The 21103-nt window shown below is 44.4% G+C and overlaps 1 protein-coding gene across 2 annotated transcripts; it reads right to left on the bottom strand.

Moving 5' to 3' along the window:
• Positions 1-1235: 1235 nt before the first annotated feature.
• HCCS (holocytochrome c synthase) lies at positions 1236-11075 on the bottom strand. Of its 2 annotated transcripts, none has more exons than XM_019746352.3 (7): positions 10921-11075; positions 10243-10386; positions 7472-7623; positions 5085-5233; positions 4701-4820; positions 3242-3328; positions 1236-2684 (listed from the first exon to the last, which is right to left on the bottom strand). In XM_019746352.3, exons 2-7 carry the CDS (start codon positions 10352-10354, stop codon positions 2486-2488), a joined length of 819 nt encoding a protein of 272 aa, XP_019601911.1. In that variant the 5' UTR covers positions 10355-10386; positions 10921-11075; the 3' UTR covers positions 1236-2485. The 2 variants fall into 2 exon arrangements, with proteins under 2 accessions (XP_019601911.1, XP_019601912.1); XM_019746353.3 differs by having other exon boundaries at positions 10925-11064.
• Between the last annotated feature and the right edge of the window lie 10028 nt (positions 11076-21103).

The raw sequence follows: 21103 nt of genomic DNA, 5'->3' as shown, positions 1-21103 counted from the left end.
TTCCATATCTTGACTATTGGAAATAATGCTGCAATGAGCATGGGGGTGCTCATATCTTTTCAAGGACGAACATTCTTGATCACCACACATGGCTGTACACCCCTGAAGATACAATGGTCCATAGTGAGTCCCAGTTACCGCACAGGTGAGGACTGGGGGGTCTTCACTTTAGCTAGGGAGGAATAACTCTGGTAGAAGATAAACCATATTGGTGATTCAGTATAGAAACTGGTTACTATATATTCAAAAAGATTTAAAGGAACTTGCCCTCCCCGCTGACCACAAGGCTGTCTTTAAAAATCCGAATTCTAACCCTTACCACCATTTCATTCGGACTGTCCTCTGTAGGACTGAGGGCCCTCCACGTCGGCCGCACCTTTTGCATCTCTACATTCCCAATATGATGCAGGGTGTGTAAATATTGAGTGAATGGGTGTTCGCTAGGGAAATACTAAGAATACTCCATGTTAACATGCAATCCCAGTTCGAAACCCCACCTTGTTTGCTGATACTTAGCGTAATGTACAGCGGTCTGATTCTCAATAGTGCTGTTTCCATAGACAAGACTTAGTTTGAAACCCTGGAGAATATCCAGAATGAATTTCACCTTCTGAATGAAACCTTCTATCACAGCAGAGTACTGATCCCCGGATATGTTCATGTATAATCTAGACACACAACACCTCCGAAATCCAGCAGGCTGTAGTCTTTTCCAGGAGTGTTGGAACTATAAACTGTTGACCTTGTCATCCGGTTTGCGTGACAGTTTACTGTAGATGTTTGTCAAGAAATACTAGAGGTTTTTGTCAAGATATACTAGAGCCCTGTAAAAGGGGTGCCTGCCCATGGCTAAATGTTGTTTCCAGTTACACCACTTTGTTTCTCATGCCTTATCCTGTACTTACTCAATAGCACTTAGGACCAAAAAAACGCCAACATTAATGATTTCCCTCAATACAGGCATACCTCGTTTCATGGTGCTTCACAGGTGTTGTGTTTTTTACAAATTGAAGACCCTCCCCCAGTAAAAAGATTATGACTCGCTTTATTGCCATAGTTGATTTACTGCGGTGGTCTGGAGCCAAATCCGAAATATCTGGAGGTCTATCTGGAGTTTAAGAACATGTGATTAGCAGATGAGAAGATGGCTGCCTTTAGCAGGGAGACTGTGGCATTACTTCTGTAAAGATTACTCCTGTCTGAAGAAATGATTAAATGTAAAGGTACTCGAGAGATTTTCCAAACCTGTTAACTATCAGCTTTATTTCATTTTAAAATATGCAGTTATTTTGAAATGTAATAGAGTTTAAGGTTGTTGGATTTTTCAAACTCCATGCCAAGCTGTCACAACAAAGAAATTCATACCAAATTAATCATTCCAGACTGCTAATTCCATTTACTAATTTCACACTATAGTATTTAGAATAAATGAATCAATATTATCCACACTTTAAAAAAACCCAAGTCATTTGTAAGATGCTGCTCTAAGTAGAACAACCACTTTATGGATTACTGGTGCCAACAATTTCAATGGCAAACTTAAAGCACCCTTTTAAAGTCTGAACTGAGACAGTGAGTTGATGCAAACATTCTACATCTGGGGAAAATACTCTCCTTGTGAATTCTAACACTCAACAAAATACAATCATGTTTTAGAGAAGGACCACCCCTCGCACTGCGACGTGAGCCAGACCGTCAAGGTTCAGATTAGGCCAAACGCCGGGAAGGCTTCAGGCAGAAGGAATGGGGCTGAGGTGGGATGACTCGTCACGGGCCAGGGACAATGGGACCTGCTTATTGGGAGCAGTTACATATCAGAACAATGGGAATTAAAATGAAAATATTTAAAACACACATTCTAATGCGCATGCACCATGGAACCATGGGAGAGTTGAAACTATTCTATAACAAGGCCCAGTCTGAAAAATTCTTATGAGGATTTGGAGAGCCAAGACACATCTTAGTTTTCTGAGTGCATTTCCAGTGTAAACCTTTGTTTCCTTCAGGGGTCACTACGATACCGTAAGGGCTTTCGAAATGCTGGTAACCCTTTTAAAAGTATAACTGAACAGCTCTCATTAAAATATCTGACCAGGTCAAAGCTCCTGAGCATCACATGGGCTTTCAGGTCTCCACGTCAAATATTCAAGAGAAAACAGGAAGAATAAAAGCAGCTCTCTTCAAATTTGAAGGAAAGTTCTTTTTCCGGGCTTGTTCAGACTCTTCTGGACTAAATACACAGGCAGTACTGCAATTAAAGGGAAAACTGAGGGCCTGCTTCCCACGTGGAAACTTAAAACGATCTATTATAAACAGCAGGGTGAGCACCTGCACGCCACCCATCGCTAAGTGAAGTGTAGGGTGTCATTACCCACTTGACCTTCCCGGTATATCATGAGTGCAACTCAGTTTGGGGAAAATAGTTTAATATATCGTTCAGAAAAAAAAAATAGTTTATATTTTCCCATGGCTAACAAAGCAGTGGTTACGAGGTCCAGCGCCACCAGGCGACCTTCATTCTGTCCCACACTGCCGAAAGCGAATCGAAAGCAGGCCGGACGTCCAGGATGGTGAACTGGTAATCCTGGTTGACTTCGCCACCGTCATAGTAGTCGATGACATATCTCACTTCCGTCCCACAACGGTTGACGATCCAGTCATGCCTGTCGAAAGGCAGCTCGTACCTGGAATGAGAGTGTGTCAGTGAGTGTTAACCCGCGGGCAGGGCTTCCAGCTCCAGAGAAGCAGCGCAAAGCAAGGCCTGCTCTCAGTGACACATCGAGCTGGGGAGGTGCGGACTCAGTCAGTCCTCGCGCCCAAGCCAGGTGGTGCTGAAGCTGTGTGATGAGCCCCGATCAGATGACAGCTCATCTGTCTACAAAGGAGTAAGGTCCACGGGAGAGCGGCCCCGCCAGGGGCAGCTGGGGCTCTGACTACGCTGGAAGAAAAGGGAGGAGCACTGAGCACAGACACCCAAAGAGATGGATCACAGGAGGGGTAAGGGGACAGAGCCAAGAGCCCACAGGACAACTCGGTTCACTCCCAGGATAGTTAGATAAGAAGCAACCCACAAAACCCGGATGGATCTGCCCACCACGGGGCAATCTTCCGGACAGGAAGAAATCTACAGCTGAATGATGAGTTTTGGAAGTTCCTCGACTGTTTGCTTTGGGGGCCGAGGGCCAGCTGACCAGCTGACCGTGATGCAAAGAGTGTGAATCACCTCTCTGCACTGACTCACCCCATCCAGGACCGGATTCTTGCCCGGGGCGAATACTCTTTCGCTTTACCTCCAAACCGGATCAGCGAGGGACCACAAGGACACTCCCTAGAAATCCCCAAATAAGAAACGTCTATGAAAATATTTTCTTCCCTTTGAAAATATGACCTTGCAGTTTCTCAATAATATCTTTCTGTATGCATTTTACGTAACATCACATTTACAGATAAAGGTAACTTTGAAAAAAATCAAAGAGCGAGCTCTCTTTGTTCAAAATGCTGCTCTGTACTTGGGGCTCAGGCATGGTCCCCTCCCTCCACTCCTTTCCAGTATATGCACTGCTCTAGGAGTCAGCAAACAGGGCCTTTCCATTTGGTGCGGGAACGCAGGCATATTCTCAGAAAAAGGGGAGAACTGCGCATTGCGCTTCTCTTGTGCATAGAGCAGTGGGAGGTTTTTCAGACAAACTTAAGAAAATCCTACACTCTTCTTTCATTTGAAACCCGTAACGCCTTCATGAAGGACAAAAATGCTGGGGGAAGCCCTAGGAACTAATGTCGTTAGTGTTGGACCAGGTGACAGGTGGCAAGGTGCTAGCTAGAAAGTCCGCACTCTCCCAGACACTTGGTGAGGACGCCCTCGTTGGCCCTCAGTGCCAGTCAGCCTGCTCTCCAGCAATGGGGAGCCAGCCACCCCATAAGATCCGCCAAGCCCTGTGCTCCTGGAGTGCACAGTCAGCTTTCTCCCTGAGCAAAAGCCATGTGCTGAGACACGTGTGGATGTTTAGTCCTAGTGGGGATTCAGGAAGTGCTGCTGAGGGAACAAAATGGTCTTCCTCTCTCCCTTGGGACAGAGAACACTTCAGTATCGCCCTTCCCACCTGCTCTGCTTTTAATGGACTATGACACTCCTCCCATTGAGAGATGGGGGTCTCTGACCGCTCCCCTGGCGTCTGGGAAGGCTGGTGCTACTCTGGGGCTTCGGAGGCTAGGTCATCAAAGGGGATGCAGCTTACACCTGGAGCTTTCTGGAACGCCAGCAACAGTAACCCGGCCTCCATGGTGTGAGGAAGCAGAAGCAGCCACACTTAAGAGGCCGTGGGCAGGTGTCATGGCCGACAACTGGTGTCACTCACCAGACAAGTAAATGGGGCCTTCAGAAGATGCCAGCCTGCGGCTGTCAAGCCAACCCTGACCACAGAGTCTTGGCAGCTGAGGCCCCAGACACCGGCGAGCAGAGACGAGCCATCCCCACTCCTCCTTTTCTATAGCCGGGACCCATGGAATCCACAAGCATAATTAAAGGGTTGTCATTTTATACGGCTCAGTGGGGTGGTCTGCCACATGACAGTCACTGGAACGGGCCTGCTACCTAAAATGTTTTATTAAAATAACACATCTGGATAAATGTTAAAACTCTAGACAGCAGATATAAAGAAAGATGCCAGGAGGGTGTTATCTAAGATCTCAAACATACTTACGCAGCATGAAGGGCTTCCCACTTCAAAATCTCCTTCCAAGCCTGCTCGTTATTCTGATTGTGAATTCTAATGATATTGTACATGTCTCTCTGACTAATATCATCATCCTTCCACTTCCACCTAGGAAAGAACATTCGGTGAGATTTGACGAATATTAATGACGTGTGTATATACAAGCATAAGTCCTGCTAATTCTGTCTCTCTGGAGAACCCTAGCTAATAACCTGCGCCTTGCACTTATCTTCTGATAAGTCTGTAAATTATTATCATGGATTAACTTATTACAACTTTCTATATGTTTTGGCGACAAAAACCTTTCACATTTTATTCTTAGATGAATTTTAACGAGAAAATTGATTTTCTCAGTAACGCTCACTCACTTACCCTTTCTTTAACATAGCATTCCAGAACATCTGTTCAGAAGGATAAACCCACTTTTTCTCAGAATCTGCTCTCGGAATGGATGACTCCTCTCTCTTAGTGGACAGTGCAAATGGCTGATCGGGGGCCGGCATCTGATTGGGTGGTGGCATCTAAATACAATCGGTGGATTTTTTTTAAATATTGGAAATATGCTATTAAGTAAAAACAAGTAATATAATTAACTGCTTCCTGGAAAGCAACGCATCACACATGTGACACAGATTCTCTACTAAACAAGCGCCATCCAAATTGCAGACCTCTCCGATCATTTGGCTGACATGAAGCATCAGAGTACTGCAAGTTCTCGTAAACGGTAAATACACATTGTGGCTACATTTTTGGTCTTCTCAAGGATTAAGAAACAAAAACGAATACCATGATCTGTGGGCATTTCTAAGACCCTGTCTGTAATAGATGTTTCAAAAACAACTGATGACTCTTCTGAGGACAAGTCTCACAGAATCCATGTACAATACCACTTCCTTTTTAAATATTCTTTACTTTTGGGATCTTGCTTACATTTTCAACCTTTGGGCTGAATGCATTACAGACGAGCGCTGACGTCCCCACAATGGTGGACTGGAGGGAGAGGAATGCTTTCTCCCAGACACAAATGGCAGCAAACACTTGGTGTGGAGCAGGGTTTTTCACTCTTGACACTTGCCATTTGGGAATGGACAACATTTGGTTATGGGGGTCTCTTCTGAGCACTGTAGGATATTTGGCGGTATCCCTGGCCTCTACCCAATAGGACCCCTCTTCCCCAGTTGTGATAAGCAATGTCTCCCCAGGCTGAGAACCATGGGCCTAGAACTTCTTTTTGTGGTAAAGGTAGGAAGGATTTTCTAGCGGGTGCACATGAATTAAGTCACAACACGGTCCCTGGTTAGGAAGATGGCAGCAGAAAGAAGAGCTGGGTGTACTGGCGCCATACTGAGTGTTTTACGTTTGAGAACAGGTGGCAGGCAGCTGGGAATTTGGTTTGGGCTCTGCTGCTTCCTCGCTGAGTGATGTGGGACAAATTGCTTACTCACTCCCAGGGTCTTCAGCCCTAAAATGGGGACATTAAGGCCGCTGGCAGCATAGAGTTGTAATGAGGATTCCAGGAGAGAGCTTACGGTGCTGAGCATACCCCAGAAGATGTGAGCAAAAGAAAAGGTCACTGTTACACATAGTCTCCCTGCATGTGACAATCCCATGGGGTAAGAGTCGAGGTGTGCTGGACTCCAAAAGGCTCATGTTTCAACCATTAGGGTATTTGAGATGATGTGGACAAGTGGCCTAACGGGGGCACTGTTGGTATGTCTGGAGACACTTTTGGTTGTCACAACTGAGAAAAGAGGGTGCTACTGGCATCTAGTGGGTAGTGGCCAGGGATGTGGCTAAATGTCCCACAGTGCGCAGAGCAGCCCCTACAAGGAACCCCTAGCCCCAAGTGTCGAGGGGAGAAACCTGGTCTCGTCCCCCTTCTTCCTCAACAAAGCAGTCTCCTTATAGCTTGGCAGCGTTATTACTGAGTGCCACAGACTGAATGTTCACGTCCTTCCCCAGATTCACCACATCTACCGGCACCTTGACCTTGGACTTCCAGCCTCTAGAACTGTGAGAAAGAAATGTCTGTTGTTTATAAGCCACCCAATCTATGGTATTGTTATATATCTATATGTATCTGCATCCTCTACAGACTTTTTTTTCCAGACTAAATATTTCCAGTTTCCTCAAACGTTGCCTGGTTCGCCAAGATATCTAGATATTTTTGTACTTCTAAAGTGCAGGCCCAAGTCTGTCTGTCTCTCCATTAAAATGTGATTCCAAACATGAAACCTCAATTCCCCATGTTGTCCCATTATCACAAAAGGAAGTGAGGCCACGCTTGTCTTGTCCTTGCTTCTCGGTGGCATTCCACTGCTGGCTGCCATGTGATGCCGCACCACCCCGGTGACTCATGCGCAAGGTGGCACCCAGCTGTACCTGAAGAGGCCCTCCAAGTTTGGAGCGTACCTACAAGGTTCCCCAAGACCAGAAGCACCTTTACTAACTCTAGCTGCATTCGTAAAGGCACTTCTCTCCTACCATCTAGTAACTATCCCAAAAGGAAATGTTCTGTTGGCGTGGCTTACTCCGGGTCAACCTACCCCGGCATTTCGTGATCACTATTTTCTTTCCTGGGCGCCCTTTGAAACTATGCTTCGTAACGCATTCTAGATTTTCACTGTGGATGGAATATCAGATTTCTGTGCTTTAAAAGAACAGAAGAATCATCCCTAGCAGTCTGCAATCTGTCTCGGGATTCCATAAAAGCATCAATGCACAAAAAGTTGCAGGAAGAAGGGCTCAGCGCGTATTACCAGATTCGAAGGATGTAGGTTCTCTTTATTCTCAGCCACAGAGCCCGTAACAGGACACTCCAGGTACTCATATGCACGTTCTTGGTGGGCAGGCACAGAATTGGTTTTGCTCTCACAGGATGGGTCAGATGGCTCTGTCCTCACTGGACAGCCTGAAATAAATCAAGTATGAAACAGTGTCAGCACAAAGGCAGGTTATCAGGTTCTCTCAGTCTGGGTCCTAAAGAGCTGAATTTTTGACCAGCAACAACCACAGGCAAAGCCAGGTTACTGTTAAAAGCTGCCAAGAGATAAGCTAGCTAACATTCTAATATCCTGAAGACCAGGAGAAGGTTCTACACATTTACTTTCCCTTTGAAAAAGAAACAGGTACCCGTTCTCTTATTGTATCACGCCCCTAGCAAAAATAAACCAAACAATTTCAGCACTTGCAAGAGAATGTGTTATCCATGCCATGGTTTCAGTAACGGTCTAGAAGGTACCTCCTGGACTCCCAACTGGGAGCTGCTGTGGCGGAACCTAAGTGGGGGCCGGACCACATTTCCCCAGTCTCCCTGACTTTCTAGTCCCAAGCTCCAGACAAAGCCCAGCCCCAATCAGGACCCAGGAAGCCAGGCTCTCGTTACTGATGCTTTCTCTCAGGCACCAGAGACAGGAGATAAAAATGAGCAGAGGAACCCTCAAAAAGGCTACTGGAGAAGTCTCAATGCTCCTCTGCTTGTGCTTTGCTGCAGGACTAAAAGAAGGCACAGAAAACTACCACTTGGCTGAGGTTCTATTCCCCGTCAGTAGATAACAAGAGTTTGGCAAGAAAAGGCAGACATTAAAGAAAACGTTCCACATTCATGCAGGATCCAGATATCACTTAAGAGGGAAGGTCTGAACCTACAAGAGCAGCAGCGGGAAGGACAGTCAATGCTCAAGGATCCAGGGTGTTGATGGGAGCCAAGTGTGCAGACTAGGAAGCTGGTCTACAGCCCAGGAGAGGGCAGGTGTCAGGAGACCTATAGCCCGGAAGACAGGCTTGTGAAACGGAACCCTTGTCTTTGGCAGCAGCAGTAACACCAGGAATACACCGAGTGCTGGATGCCCTACACCAAAAAGACAAGTTTCCTTTCACTTGCTTTCCTCTGCTTCTCCTTCCGACCCTCATTCCCTAGGACCCTGTACAGCTGTCCACTTAAAGGGTGTAGGCAGACTTGCTATACCTCCTCTTCACCACTCAAAATGTCAATCCTTTCTGGGTCACCGATCCCAGCTGGGTGTTAGGAAAACAATGCTGTTTACCTTTTTCATATTATATAAGCAACAGTTCCTTCAATCTCCTACAATTATCCACATTCTTTACCAATGCAAATAAATCTGACTAACAGCTCTTGTGGATACACAGCACCTGAAAGCAAAGTGTAGACAGGGCTCTAAGCTCTCCCCAGGGGTGCTCAGCGCCCAAGCACACTCAGCTTGTCTCAATTCTTCCTGTTCAGAGAAACCCTGGATGAGAACTGCACCTATCCTTGTCCAAGGTCAGAGTTGTTGCTGGCTTTGCCACTTACAAGCTGTGTGACAGCCCATAAGTTTCCTTAACTACAAAATAGGGAGAAAACCCACCACACGAGATTAAGGGGAAGAGAATGTAAACGCCATTAGGCAAAGGACTGTGTCTGTTTTACACATTGCTGGTCTCTCGGGGCAAAAACAAGCCAACAAAACCCAGCAGTGCTCGGCGCAGACTGGGCAGTGAGTAAATCCTCCCTGACCCAGGGAATGAAGTGTCAGTTCTCAATAAGCATGCCACGTTGGTTCCTCCCCTCACGTCTTAAAGCAAGATTGAGGCCCCACTTTTATATAAACAAGCTAGAGCGGATGTGGACCAATTAAAAATGAAAGACAGCTTTTCCATTCTCACCTTTGTACCGACAGAATGAACAGCAAGCCTACCAGGTGATGACTTATTTTTACATAGATGAAAACTGCAACGGATGTAGGAATAAAGATGTCTTGATAAGGACAACTATTAGGTTGGTGCAAAAGTAATTGTGGTTTAAAAGGTTAAAAATAATTGCCCAAACCGCAATTACTTTTGCACCAACTTAATAGATCTAGACCAAGGTTTCTGAACTACGGCTCTCTTGACATTTACGGCCAGATGATTCTGTTGTGGGGCTGTCCTGTGCACCGCAGGATGTTGAGCAGAACTCCTGGCTTCTACTGACTACATGCACCCTCTCCTCTCCATTGTGACAAGCAAAAATGTCCCCTGGGGAGAAGGGGGAATCGTGTCGTCCCCCCCACCCCCGCAACTGTGCTGAGAATCGCTGATATATACAAAGGCAAAGTCTGGGGGGTGGGGCTGGTGTATGGAACAATCACTACACACTCATGCCTTATCTCAATAAATCGTCACAATAACCGTGTGAAATACTATTATTGTATCCTCATCTTACAAATGATGGGTTGAGAACCTGACCATAGTCAGGTAACTTGTAAGTACCATGTTTCCCCGAAAATAAGACCTAACTGGAAAATAAGCCCTAGTGGATTGTTCAAGATGACATCCCCTGAACATAAAAGCACTTATGTGTCTTTTGGAGCACATCTTAATATAAGACCCAGCCTTATTTTCGGGGAGACACAGTAGCAACGTAAGGACCCAACTCAGGCTGCCTCACTCTCAGGCCTAGGAGCCTCACTAGCACGCTGTACCACCTCTTCCTTAAAATCGTTTTGAGAATTCTCTTTTGTTTTTATTTTCTCGACAAAGGGTAGCTTACCTTTCATTTTCCCTTCATGCATTGGACATCCTGAAGGCGGGGGTGTTGTCTGATGATCTGAAGCATTTGAGGTCTGAACTGCAACAGCAGGGGTAGATGCAGACAAGCCCATGATTGGAGCCGCAGTGTCGAATCCAAACAATTCTAAATGCACACGTGCCAAAGCAGAGAAAGATGAATGCTGATGCCTGGGCTCCGAGCACTCCCTCAGTATTCTCAATCTAGCCAAGCCCTGTTCTTCCTCCGTGTCATCCTTACGTGCATGTACCGGCCACGGTATCCACTTCGGGGGACAGCTTTAATATATTGTCCCCTTTGGGAAACACAGTATGAAATCTACACCACCTTTTGGGGACACGCTTCTAAGGGTGTGAGGATTTGGGGGTGAGGTGAGGAGGTCCCTGAGAAGCTACGTCACAACGAGAGGGTTATGTCGGGGGGCGGGGCAAGGGGGTCCTGGGTGATGGTGATACGATGGGAGAGAGGAGGTCCTGGGGCTTACTGAGCGGTTGGAGATCTGGGAAGGGTACGGCGCTGAAAAGGGATGTGAGAAACGAAGAGAAGGAAGGAAAGGTCGGCAGAGGGCAGGAAGCAGCCACTCTTTCTCTCACGGCCCCTCGGGTCTCCAGCCCCGGGACTCCGGACCCCACTGGCCTCGGCCAGCCCGCCCCTCCGCACCTGCCTCCTGATCCGGGCTGCTCTGAGGAACCGGCCCCGCCTCTAGCCGCCAACTCTGGCCCAGGGCGACAGATACTTGCCGCCGCCGCTTCCCCCTCGCTAGGTCACCGCTGTCCCGCGGTCACCGCCAGCACTCTCACACGCCACTACTTCCTTTTCCGAAGGCGGGATTTCCGGGCGTTCCGGCGGCGAAGAGCATGTTGATGAGCAAGAGCTTTCGTCAATCACGAAGGAGCGGGCCCCACGCCCCGCCCCCCCCGCCGTGGTGCGTAAGCGCGAGCGCCGCGCTCTGGCCCCGCCCCTCCTGGCCAGGCACTGTTCTCACTAAGGCAGATCTGGCAGGGTGCGTTTAGCCTGGGCCAGAGACTTTCCTAGAGCAAGGCTCTCTACTATAGATGCTTTCAGCTCAGAGGGGTTGCTTTGGAGAAATTAGTTTTTAAATTTCTATCTTTTAAGTTATATGTCATCAATTTTAATTATAGTAATGACTCAAGAAATAATCAGCAGGTGCCCAGACCTGTGGCCCACTCTGCAGATGCAGAAATGAACAAACCAAGGTTCCAGCTCCCCAAGTCTTCTTAACTGGGTGTGTGGGCTTGAAGGTTTGTGTTACCTCTAACAGAAATTTAGTTGTGTGTTTTTTCCCATCAGGAATGCAGGTAATAAATCCTAGAAGTGTTAGCTATATGTAGCACTAATAGAAATCACAGAGAAATGATACCACATGATTGTTTCTGTCTCAAAATACTATTCATCACTACTTGGAATATAAGATAACTAGCTTGTTATTTAAAGTGTTAATAAGAAGCACATGTGTTTCTGCCTCACTGTAGTGATCTGTGAACTACACCCAGTTGCCCCTTCAGGGCCGGGCGATCCCTCCCCGGGGGTGCTGGGATTGTTGGCGGCTGAGAGCTGTGGGTTGAGGCTGTCTCCACGAATTGCCCTCAACCTAAGAGAACTGCCTCAGTCAAAATCACATTCCCTCCCTGGGGCAGACTAAAGGCTGCAAGGACACATGAGCCCAGGCCCCTAGCCTCAAGGGGGACAACTCAGAAGGGCCATCCCAGCTTCAGAGTTGCTCATACATCAGCTGAAACATCCTCTGCGATTGCATCACAGTTCAACTTCACCCGTTGCCTGGTCCTTCTTCCCTCACTCACAGCTGTTCAGGAGAGCATATGTATGTACCAATCTTTTTTCTTTTTCATTAACATTTATTGGGGTGACAATGGTTAGTAAAGTTACATAGATTTCAGGTGTATAATTCTGTAATACATCATCTATATATCACATTGTGTGTTCACCACCCAGAGTCAGTTCTCTTTCCATCACCACATACTTGATCCCCTTCACCCTCATCTACTACCACACCAATCTTTTAATACATTATTATTTAGGTTTGGTAAGGCCAACAGATCAGGAAACACCTGCCATTGAAAAGATACTTTATTATGCACACAGATCCCAAGAAAGGGAGTACACACCACACAGGGCGCCACACACAAAGAAGCACTGGGGTCCATCATGAGGCAGAGGGAGGGGGACACTGAGGACAAGAGCCTTTCTTATGGTTTCCATGGGAAGGGACAGGTAAGGCAGAGTAACAGGTTTAGGGTTGGCTAATTCGAATAATTACAACAGGCTCTGGAGTACAGGGGCTCTCCCCAATTGTCTGGTACCTGGCCCACGGCAATTAGGGCAGGTGTATAGTGGCCCAGATTGTGAGGACCCAATAAGGGAAGTGGTTAGAGGTGTATACTTAGCTGCTCATGAAGAAGGAACTGACTAGCCTGTAGCCAGGGCCTCCAAACTGGAGCAAGACAGCGTTAAAAGAACTATGTTTTTTAAGTCAGTGTATATTTTCTGTGGAATTGGGCCTTTAACAATCAAAATCTGTTTTTAAAAAAGTGTTGATAACTATATTTCAATACAATTGGTTTCTTTTGTAATTTCTTGTATTTTGTTTTATGTATGTAAAAATATTATTCTGAGAAGATAGTCATAGACTTCACCAGACTCGGAAGGGGCATATGACACAAAAAAGGGCGAAAACTTTTGGTAATGAGACAGTCATGCACAGTCATGCAAACAACAAACCATATTTACATCTCAATATATGTACATGCAGACCGTTTTAGGGCAAAAAGGAAGAAGTGACTATTGTGAGTGTGATGCAGGTAGTGGATAGGAAAAATTAAGTAACAAGAATGTTTATAGAGAAGCAGGATGTTAAAGAAAGACTTGCAGGTGACTAAGAAGACTGTTGGAACACCTTCAAACCCAATTTCCACTCTCTGCAGGCAAAGATTTATTGCTCTTTCACTGTTCTAGTTTGTCCCTCCATGTTCCAACCAACATACTAACACAAACATGCGCACACAAACACACATGTCCCATAGTCATACTATACAATTTTGGATAAATCCTGGTTTAGTGCTTACATTACTATGACTATGAAAATATTTGTAATGACTGATGATACATTTTTTCTTGTACAATTTTTTTCCTAGATTTTAATGCTTGCCTTGTTTTTTCCCTTTTGTCTGTCTGGTTTTTAATAATTATCCCTAAATTTTCTGTCAGCATTGTGAATCTCTCAGTGCACTCAAATATATTAACTACTTTATATCTTTAATTTTTATCCCCTTTAGACCTTAACTCTTCTTAGATAAGCACCTCGCCTCTGCCACTGCCTAATTCTAGAGTGTTTGAAATAGGCTTCCTGTGTTGGAACTCTGGTTCTTGGATACCATATGTTCTTCTTTGCATTGTTTGGAACTGCTTCAGTTTTTGGGGTCTTGAAAAATCAGAAAATGTCTGTCTTTTACCCTCCCACCTGATTGACAGTTTGGATATATATTTCTAGGTTCAGAATTGTTAAGTGGTTGCTTCATTGTCTTCTAGTTTCCATTGTTGACGTTGAGAAGTCAAATGTCATTTCTTTTTTTCCCTTTCTCAGTATTTTTTAACATCTTCTCCTTCTTTTAGTCACCTGCAAGGGTATGGCTTGACATAGACCTATTTATTTTCATTGTCTTGGCACTTGATGAGGCCATTCATTCTGGAAACCCATATCCTTCACGTTGGAATATTTTCTTGTATTATTAATTTCTTGATAATGTGCTCCCCTCCTATTTCTTTATTCTCTCTTTTAAGGAACTTCTGTTACCTATATATTGGATTCCTAAACTGACATTAATTTTCTTACATTTTCTCTTATCTATCGCTTTTTCATTTTTTTTAAAGGAGATTTTAAAAATTACCAATGATTTTATCAGGTTTATTTTTGCTATCATGTTTGGAATTTCCCAGACGTGTATGCATTTATATGCATGTGTGTTTGCATAAGTGTGTGTATGTGTGTGAGTGTGTGTGTGTGTACATGCCCATATAAAATGCAGTGCATGTGGGTGTCCCAGTCCATGGTAATGTGATATGAACTGCTGCTGTCAGACCCAGGGGTTTAGCAGAGAAAAAACTGAAGCTCTTTTGGAGTTACAAACTGATGACTGGTCCTGGTAAAATGAGTCTCCTTTCCTAACCTACAGTTGCTTATATTTACAAAGTGCTGCTTTTGTATTTCTCAGAGCTCCCACAATTCCCTGTCTCTTGCACAATTCTTTCATTCCCATAATTCCATGTCTCCTATAATTCCCCATCTCTCCCACAATTCTCCATTTTCTCTCTCAATTCTGTTTTATCATAATATATCATAATATTCCATTCTTTCACCAGTCCCCAGTTTCTCCCACATTTCTCTGTTCTTTCCCACTATTCCCCTCCCATAATGCTCTGTTTCTCTCATAAGTCACTGTATTTCTCAATTTCTTAATTCTTTCCCCAACACCCCATTATCTCTCACAATTCTCTTCTCCCGTAATACTCTCGTCTCAAAATTTTTTGTTCTCTCACAATTGTTTTTTTTTCTGTCAAGAGCACAATTCACTGTTCTTTCCCAGAAGTACTTGTCTCACAATTCTCTGTTCTTTCCCATAATACCTCATCTCTCCCACAATACTCTATTTTTTTCTGACAAAATCTCTCTCCCACAACTCCCTGTTCTCTCTTACAATTCTCAATATCTCCCACAATTCTCCATCTCTCCAACGATTCTGTTCTCTTCCACAATTCTCCCAAAATTGTTCCTTCCCACAATTCTCCATATCTCCCAGAATTCCATATCATTCCCCATAATTCCATTTTCTCTTCCACAATTCTATTCTCTCCCACAATTCTCTGTTTTCTCCCACAATTCTGCATATATCCCAGAATTCCATATCATTGCTCAGAATTCCATCCTTCTCCCACAATTCTGTTTTCTCTCACAATTCTCCATTTCTCCCACAATTCTTGTTCTTTCCCACAATTCTCCATAGCTCCCAGAATTCCATATTATTCCCCATAATTCCATTTTAACTCCCACAATTCTCCACTTCTTCCACAATTCTTGTTCCTTCCCACAATTTTGCATATCTCCCAGAATTCCATAGCATCCCCCCAGAATTCCATTTTTTCTCCCACAATTCTGTTCACTCCCACAAGTCTCTGTTTTCTCCCACAATTCTTGTTCCTTCCCACAATTCCGCATCTCTCCCAGAATTCCATATTATTCCCCATAATTCCATTTTCTCTCCCACAATTCTCCATATGACGCACAATTCCCTGTTCTGTCATTCTCTGTTCTTTCTCACAATTCTTTATGTCTCCCACAATTCCCTATTTTCCCCATAATTCCCAGTCTCTCCCACAAGTCTATGCTGTTTCCTGCAATTCTCTGTCCATCACACAATTCTGTTTCCCCCCAGATTTCCGTTGTCTCCCACAATTCTCTATATCTGCCACAATTGTCCATCTTACCCACAATTACCTGTTCTCTCTCAAATTCTGTTCTTTCCCACAATTCCCTGTTTTCCGCACAATTCCATTTCTCCCACAATTCTGTATGTCTCCCATAATTCCATATTCTCTCTTACAATTCTCCATCTCTCCCACAATTTTCTATCCCACAAGTCTCTGATCTGCCCCAGAATTCACCATCTGTCCCATAAATCCCAGTTTTCTTCTACAATTCTCCATCTCTCCCACTATTCTTTGTTCTTTTCCACAATTTTCTATTTCTGCCACAATTCTCAGTTCTTTCCCATAATTCTATTCCATTCCATAATGCTTCATCTCTCCCACAATTCACCTCTCCCACAGTTCTCCACCTCTCCCAGAGTTTTGTTTTCTCCTACAAATCTCCATGTCTCCCACAATTCTCTGTTCTTTCCCACAATTCTCCACCTCTCCCACAATTCTATTTTCTTTCCCACAATTTTCTATTCTCTTCTAGAATTCTCCATCTGTCCCACAATTCTGTATTTTATCCCACAAGTCTCTGTTCTTTCCCACAAATCTTCATCTCTCCCACAATTCCTTGCTCTATCCCAGAAATCTCTGTTCTCCCACGATTCCGTTTTCCCAATAATTCCCGATCTCTCCACAATTCTGTTTTCCCACAATTCTCCATCTATTGCACAATTCCCCATCTCATCTACCATTCTCTGTTCTTCCTCAAAATTCCATAGATCCCTTTCACAATTTATTGGAAGACCTGGGGCCTATCCCACATCCCACGGGTTTCCTAGTTCCAGGCTCCTAGGCAGAGGGAATGTAGGGCTTGTGGCCTTTTCAGGAGTGGCATAGCCAGAGTGTGGAAACATGGTGTGGCCTGGGAATGAGGATATGACACATAAGCTAGGGTTTCAGCAGAAGAGCACAGCTAGCTTTGCATGGGGCATAGGTGTGGCCAAAGAAGAAAGCACAGGTGTGGCAGGAGGAGCATGACCTGGATGAACAGCATATACATGGCCAGGTAGAGAGGAGAGGCATGGCCATAGAAAAGTGCAGGGGCATGGTGGAGGTGGCAGAAGAATGTGGGGCTGGATCAGGGAAGGCCCGTGTGGCCCACAGAGCGCGAGTGGGGGGCCAGGAAGGGTGAGTGAGTGGGGGCAGGACGCTAGGAGGGGTGTGGGGCTGCGTAGGCTGGGCCTCTTAGGCTAGGGGGAGAAGCTTGCATTTTCTTCTACGTGAAATGTGAAGCCATAGGAGGTTTTCAAGAGAACAGTTACTCACCTGACAGCAGGGAGAATTTGGTTTTCTCAACTTTGCTCTCCAGCACTCTCCAGTGATGCCTGGACACCTTCCCTTGGCTCCCTGCCAGCGTTGTCCAGGCTCTTCACAGCCTTCACTGAGGCCCAATGAATGGAGGCAAGTTCCTAAGACAGCGGGCGTCCCCTTAGAGCTCAGTGTGCCCCCAGGTCTGCGCAGATTCACCAGGACTCACCACATCTGCACTCAGGGGGAGCGTGTCTATATCATGTCTGTATCCATGTCTGAAATCAATGCCACTTTTCTTCAAAGGGATTTGTTGCCAATGAAATTATATATTGCTAGCGGTTATCATTCTGTTTAATATTTTCAATACCATGTCATAGCTTCAGAGGATACACTATTTTTAATCAGTATGTCCCAAGCTTTTTGTTGTTGTTTGTTTGTTTTATGAAAGTCCAGGGTCTCTTAACATAATTCTCTAAAAAATGAATTAATTTTAATTCACTGATTGTACATAACCACCTTTAATTGTGGACTACTCCCAACTTATCTGAACCCTAGTTCCATGTCTCCAGATATACACAGGGCATGACTCTTCGAAAAATCTTCTCTAATTTATAGCTAAACTTATTTACTACTAGACTCTCCTTGATACCTGCCTAGGTGGTATCTGTGGCGGTACTTTGATACCTGTGGGGAGGCTGGTTGGGCACTGACAGGCCTGCTATGGGGCCTCTTGAAACTGAGGACTGTCCTATGATGAATGTTTACAGGGAGATGCTCAGCTTTTCCTCTGTTTGGGAATGCATGGTGTGTGAGGTTTGATAGGTGGGAGGGCCTCGTTTCCCTCTATAGCCGTGATTCTTAACTGGGTGGGGGGGGCTTGCTATCCCTGTCCAGCAGGCATTTAACAATATCTGGAGACATTTCTGATTGTCACACTGGGGGTAGGGATTGCTACTGGTATTGAATGGATCAAGGACAGGGATGCTGCTAAACATCCTACAAATCACAGGACAGCTCTTGAAACAAAGAATTATCCAGCTCCAAATGGCAGTGGTACCCAGGTGGAGAAGCCCCGCTCTAGGCAAACCAAAGGCCAGAAACTTGCTGTCCTTGATACCTGGCAGCTACACCGTGGGCTCCTGCCTCTTCTTGGCTAGTATGTAGTACACATATACGTATAAGTATATGCGTACGTGTACTTGTTATGTGTGTGTGTGTGCACGCACGTGCAGGTGCACTAAGTAACTACACTGGGACAAGTTAACTTATTTCTCCTTCTTTTCACCCCAAACCAACAATCATTCTGAACCTGAAATGGGGGGCAGCTAGTGTTGAATAGTAAACTAATTGTTATTATTGAGTTATTGTGATTAGTTATTAAGCCAGTTATTGCCACCAGTGGGCCTTTACAGGTGACCAGATTTAACATGGTGGACTGAAAAGACGAGAGTCCCACTGGTAACAATGGCTGAAATGTGCATTGCTCTGGAGAGAAGCTCTGTGAGCAATGTGAGTTAGTACCCACCCAGGCAGGAAACATCAGTATAGTCTTGCCTAGATGAGTGGGAGATCTCATCCTTTGTTCCCTGTGGAAATAGTCAGTAGTGGTTCTGGTTTGCTGATACTTACCAAAGTGAAAGTGAAGTGGAGCAGCAATAGCGTTATGCTCAACATTTCCGGTGGCTATTGGATTTGCGTATCCCTTTTTAAAGTAGAAACTACAGTCAAGGACCTTCCAGCATGATTTTTCTTTGGAAGGGGAGGAACAAAGCAGACTATAGTTGTCTGTATAAAGAGAAAACTAAGGTGAAGAAGGTAAGAAGACAGCAAGTAAAAGGCTGCGTGGCTTGAGAAATATATAGGTTTAGGGGCAAGATGAGTTCAGTGTTGGATGTACTGAAGCTGTGATGACAGTGGTTACCTAGGACTGAAATCCAAGAAGCAGTTCAGAATGCAGGATGAAACTCAGGAAAGTGAGAGCTGGTTACGAATAAAGAAACGTAAATCATTAGGTATGGTTAGACGTTAAAGCCACAAGTATGCATGATGATATCCTTCAAGGCTTTTGTTTTTCTTTGCTATCATTCCATATTGACCAAAGAATCGTCTGACTTTAGTTGGGTTTTCCTACTAGGAAGAGAATGCTTGACTAGCCAACCTACATATATTCCTGTCTCTCTGGCAGTTTTATTTCTTCTAAGCATTGTGAATTAATAAACTGGAAAGAAGAGAGGTCAAAATGGAAGAAAAATCACGAAGGTGAGGTATGAGCGGCTATAGAGGAAGGAGTGGAAGGCGCTCTTGAGTGGTTTGGACTCACCCTAACGTGGGATTGAAGAATTAAAGCCACAAAAGACAAGCTGACAAACCATTCTCTACCACCACCACATCAAAGTTTTCCAAGAAATATGCCTTGGGGATATTAAAATTCATACTTTAACTCTTGAATCCTAGTAGGTACAGATGTTTGTGATATTATTTTATTGCATGGTCTCCTTATGTAATAAAACCAAAGATGTACAGGCTCTAAATGCAGAGTTATTGGTACAAATATTTAAAAGATATAATCAGAATGTAACAAAGATTTGGATTCTCTCTCTCTCCAGCAATGACAATATAAGGCTTTACGTTAAAATAAATACATTGTGAATTATAAAACATTGTTAACAGAAATGCTAAAATATGATATTCTTGTCCCTCTGCTCTGGGGGCTCTCTACTAATTTGCTCAAGTTTCCTTTTCAGTTGCACTTTCCTTGGGTTACATCAGAAGCACAGGCAGCCATGTTAGTAGGAAGCCTAATGTATGAGGTTATCTGAGGAGTGCTCTGTGTCCCTGAATCTCTATCTTACTCAATGTATCAGTGAGGGCTCTGCAAAAAAACAGAACCAATAAGAGCTAGATCTATCTACCATTTCTCTATCTATCTATCTATCTATCTATCTATCTATCTATCTATCTATCACCGTCTATCTGTCTATCTAGAGATTTATTTTAAGGAATTGGCCCACACAACTGTGAGGACTGCCAAGGCTGAAGTCTGAAGAGCAGGCCAGCAGGCTGGAAACTCAGCAGAAGTTGACATTGCAGTCTTGTGTCTGAAATCTGCAGGGCAGCCTGTCAGGCAAACATTTCCAGAGCTCTTGCCATGTGCTAGATATGGAACCTGTCTTAGATGCCATGGGAAAGATGGGACATGTTCCCTGTTGTGTCACCAATACTCTTGGTAGTGAGACAGACATACCTTGAGATCATTTCCTTTATTGTGGTGAGTTGATAAAGTGACTGTGGGAGTATAAAGAAAATGTAATTAGCCATGGCATCTCCAGGTGACGCCAGTGCTTCTGGCCCAAGGGACACACTTTGAATGGCAAGGCCTTAGAGTGACGTAGGTGTGGTCCGCGGAAAAAAGTGCACACATTGAGACTCAGCATTTAGAAACGTGTGTAGCAGTTTAAAAGGGGGGTCTTATATCCGAGAGATATGAAAACATTTCGCTTGCATTTTGGGTTTGCTTTTTATTTCATTAGGAATTTTTTTTTACAAAAGTATCAGTCTGATTGATTAGAAATTTTAAAAATGTAGTCATTCACTACAAATAGTTCAAAAAGCACTACTTTAAAGTTCCCCATAAACTATTGTCTGTGTCTATGAGTTTTTTCTCATTTGTTTGTCTTGTTCTTTTGCTGTTTTTGGTTTATATACCACATATCAGTGAAATCACATGGTTATCTGCTTTTTCTGTCTGACTTATTTCGCTTAGCATTATACTCTCAAGATCCATCCATGTTGTCAAAAATGGTCCCATTTCATCTTTTCTTACCACCGAATAGTATTCCATTGTGTATATCAAGTATATGGTGGTGGAAGGAGAACTGACTCTGGGTGGTGAACACACAATGTGATCTATACATGATGTAATACAGAATTGTACACCTCAAATCTATGTAACTTTACTAACAATTGTCACCCCAATAAACTTTAATTGAAAAATAAATAAATAAATAAAGTAAACTTCCCCATAGTGCGAGAAAATTGCTTATCTTCCTTCTCTCATGTGGGAGCATGAGCATTTGTCTAG

This window comes from Rhinolophus sinicus, chromosome 18, assembly GCF_057876585.1.
Source record: "Rhinolophus sinicus isolate RSI-liver-muscle chromosome 18, RSI-T2T, whole genome shotgun sequence".
Lineage (NCBI taxonomy): Eukaryota > Metazoa > Chordata > Mammalia > Chiroptera > Rhinolophidae > Rhinolophus > Rhinolophus sinicus.
This window is presented reverse-complemented; position numbering and strand designations above follow the sequence as displayed.

Bases quoted from the DNA above. Each gene is read 5' to 3' on its own strand.
- HCCS (XM_019746352.3), bottom strand. From the start codon at position 10,354: ATGGGCTTGTCTGCATCTACCCCTGCTGTTGCAGTTCAGACCTCAAAT. The intron at 7,624-10,242 runs GTAAGCTACCCT...GATTTATTTCAG, and splicing joins GCATGAAGGGAAAATGAAAG to GCTGTCCAGTGAGGACAGAG. The intron at 3,329-4,700 runs GTAAGTATGTTT...GGGGATTTCTAG, and splicing joins TGGGAAGCCCTTCATGCTGC to GGAGTGTCCTTGTGGTCCCT.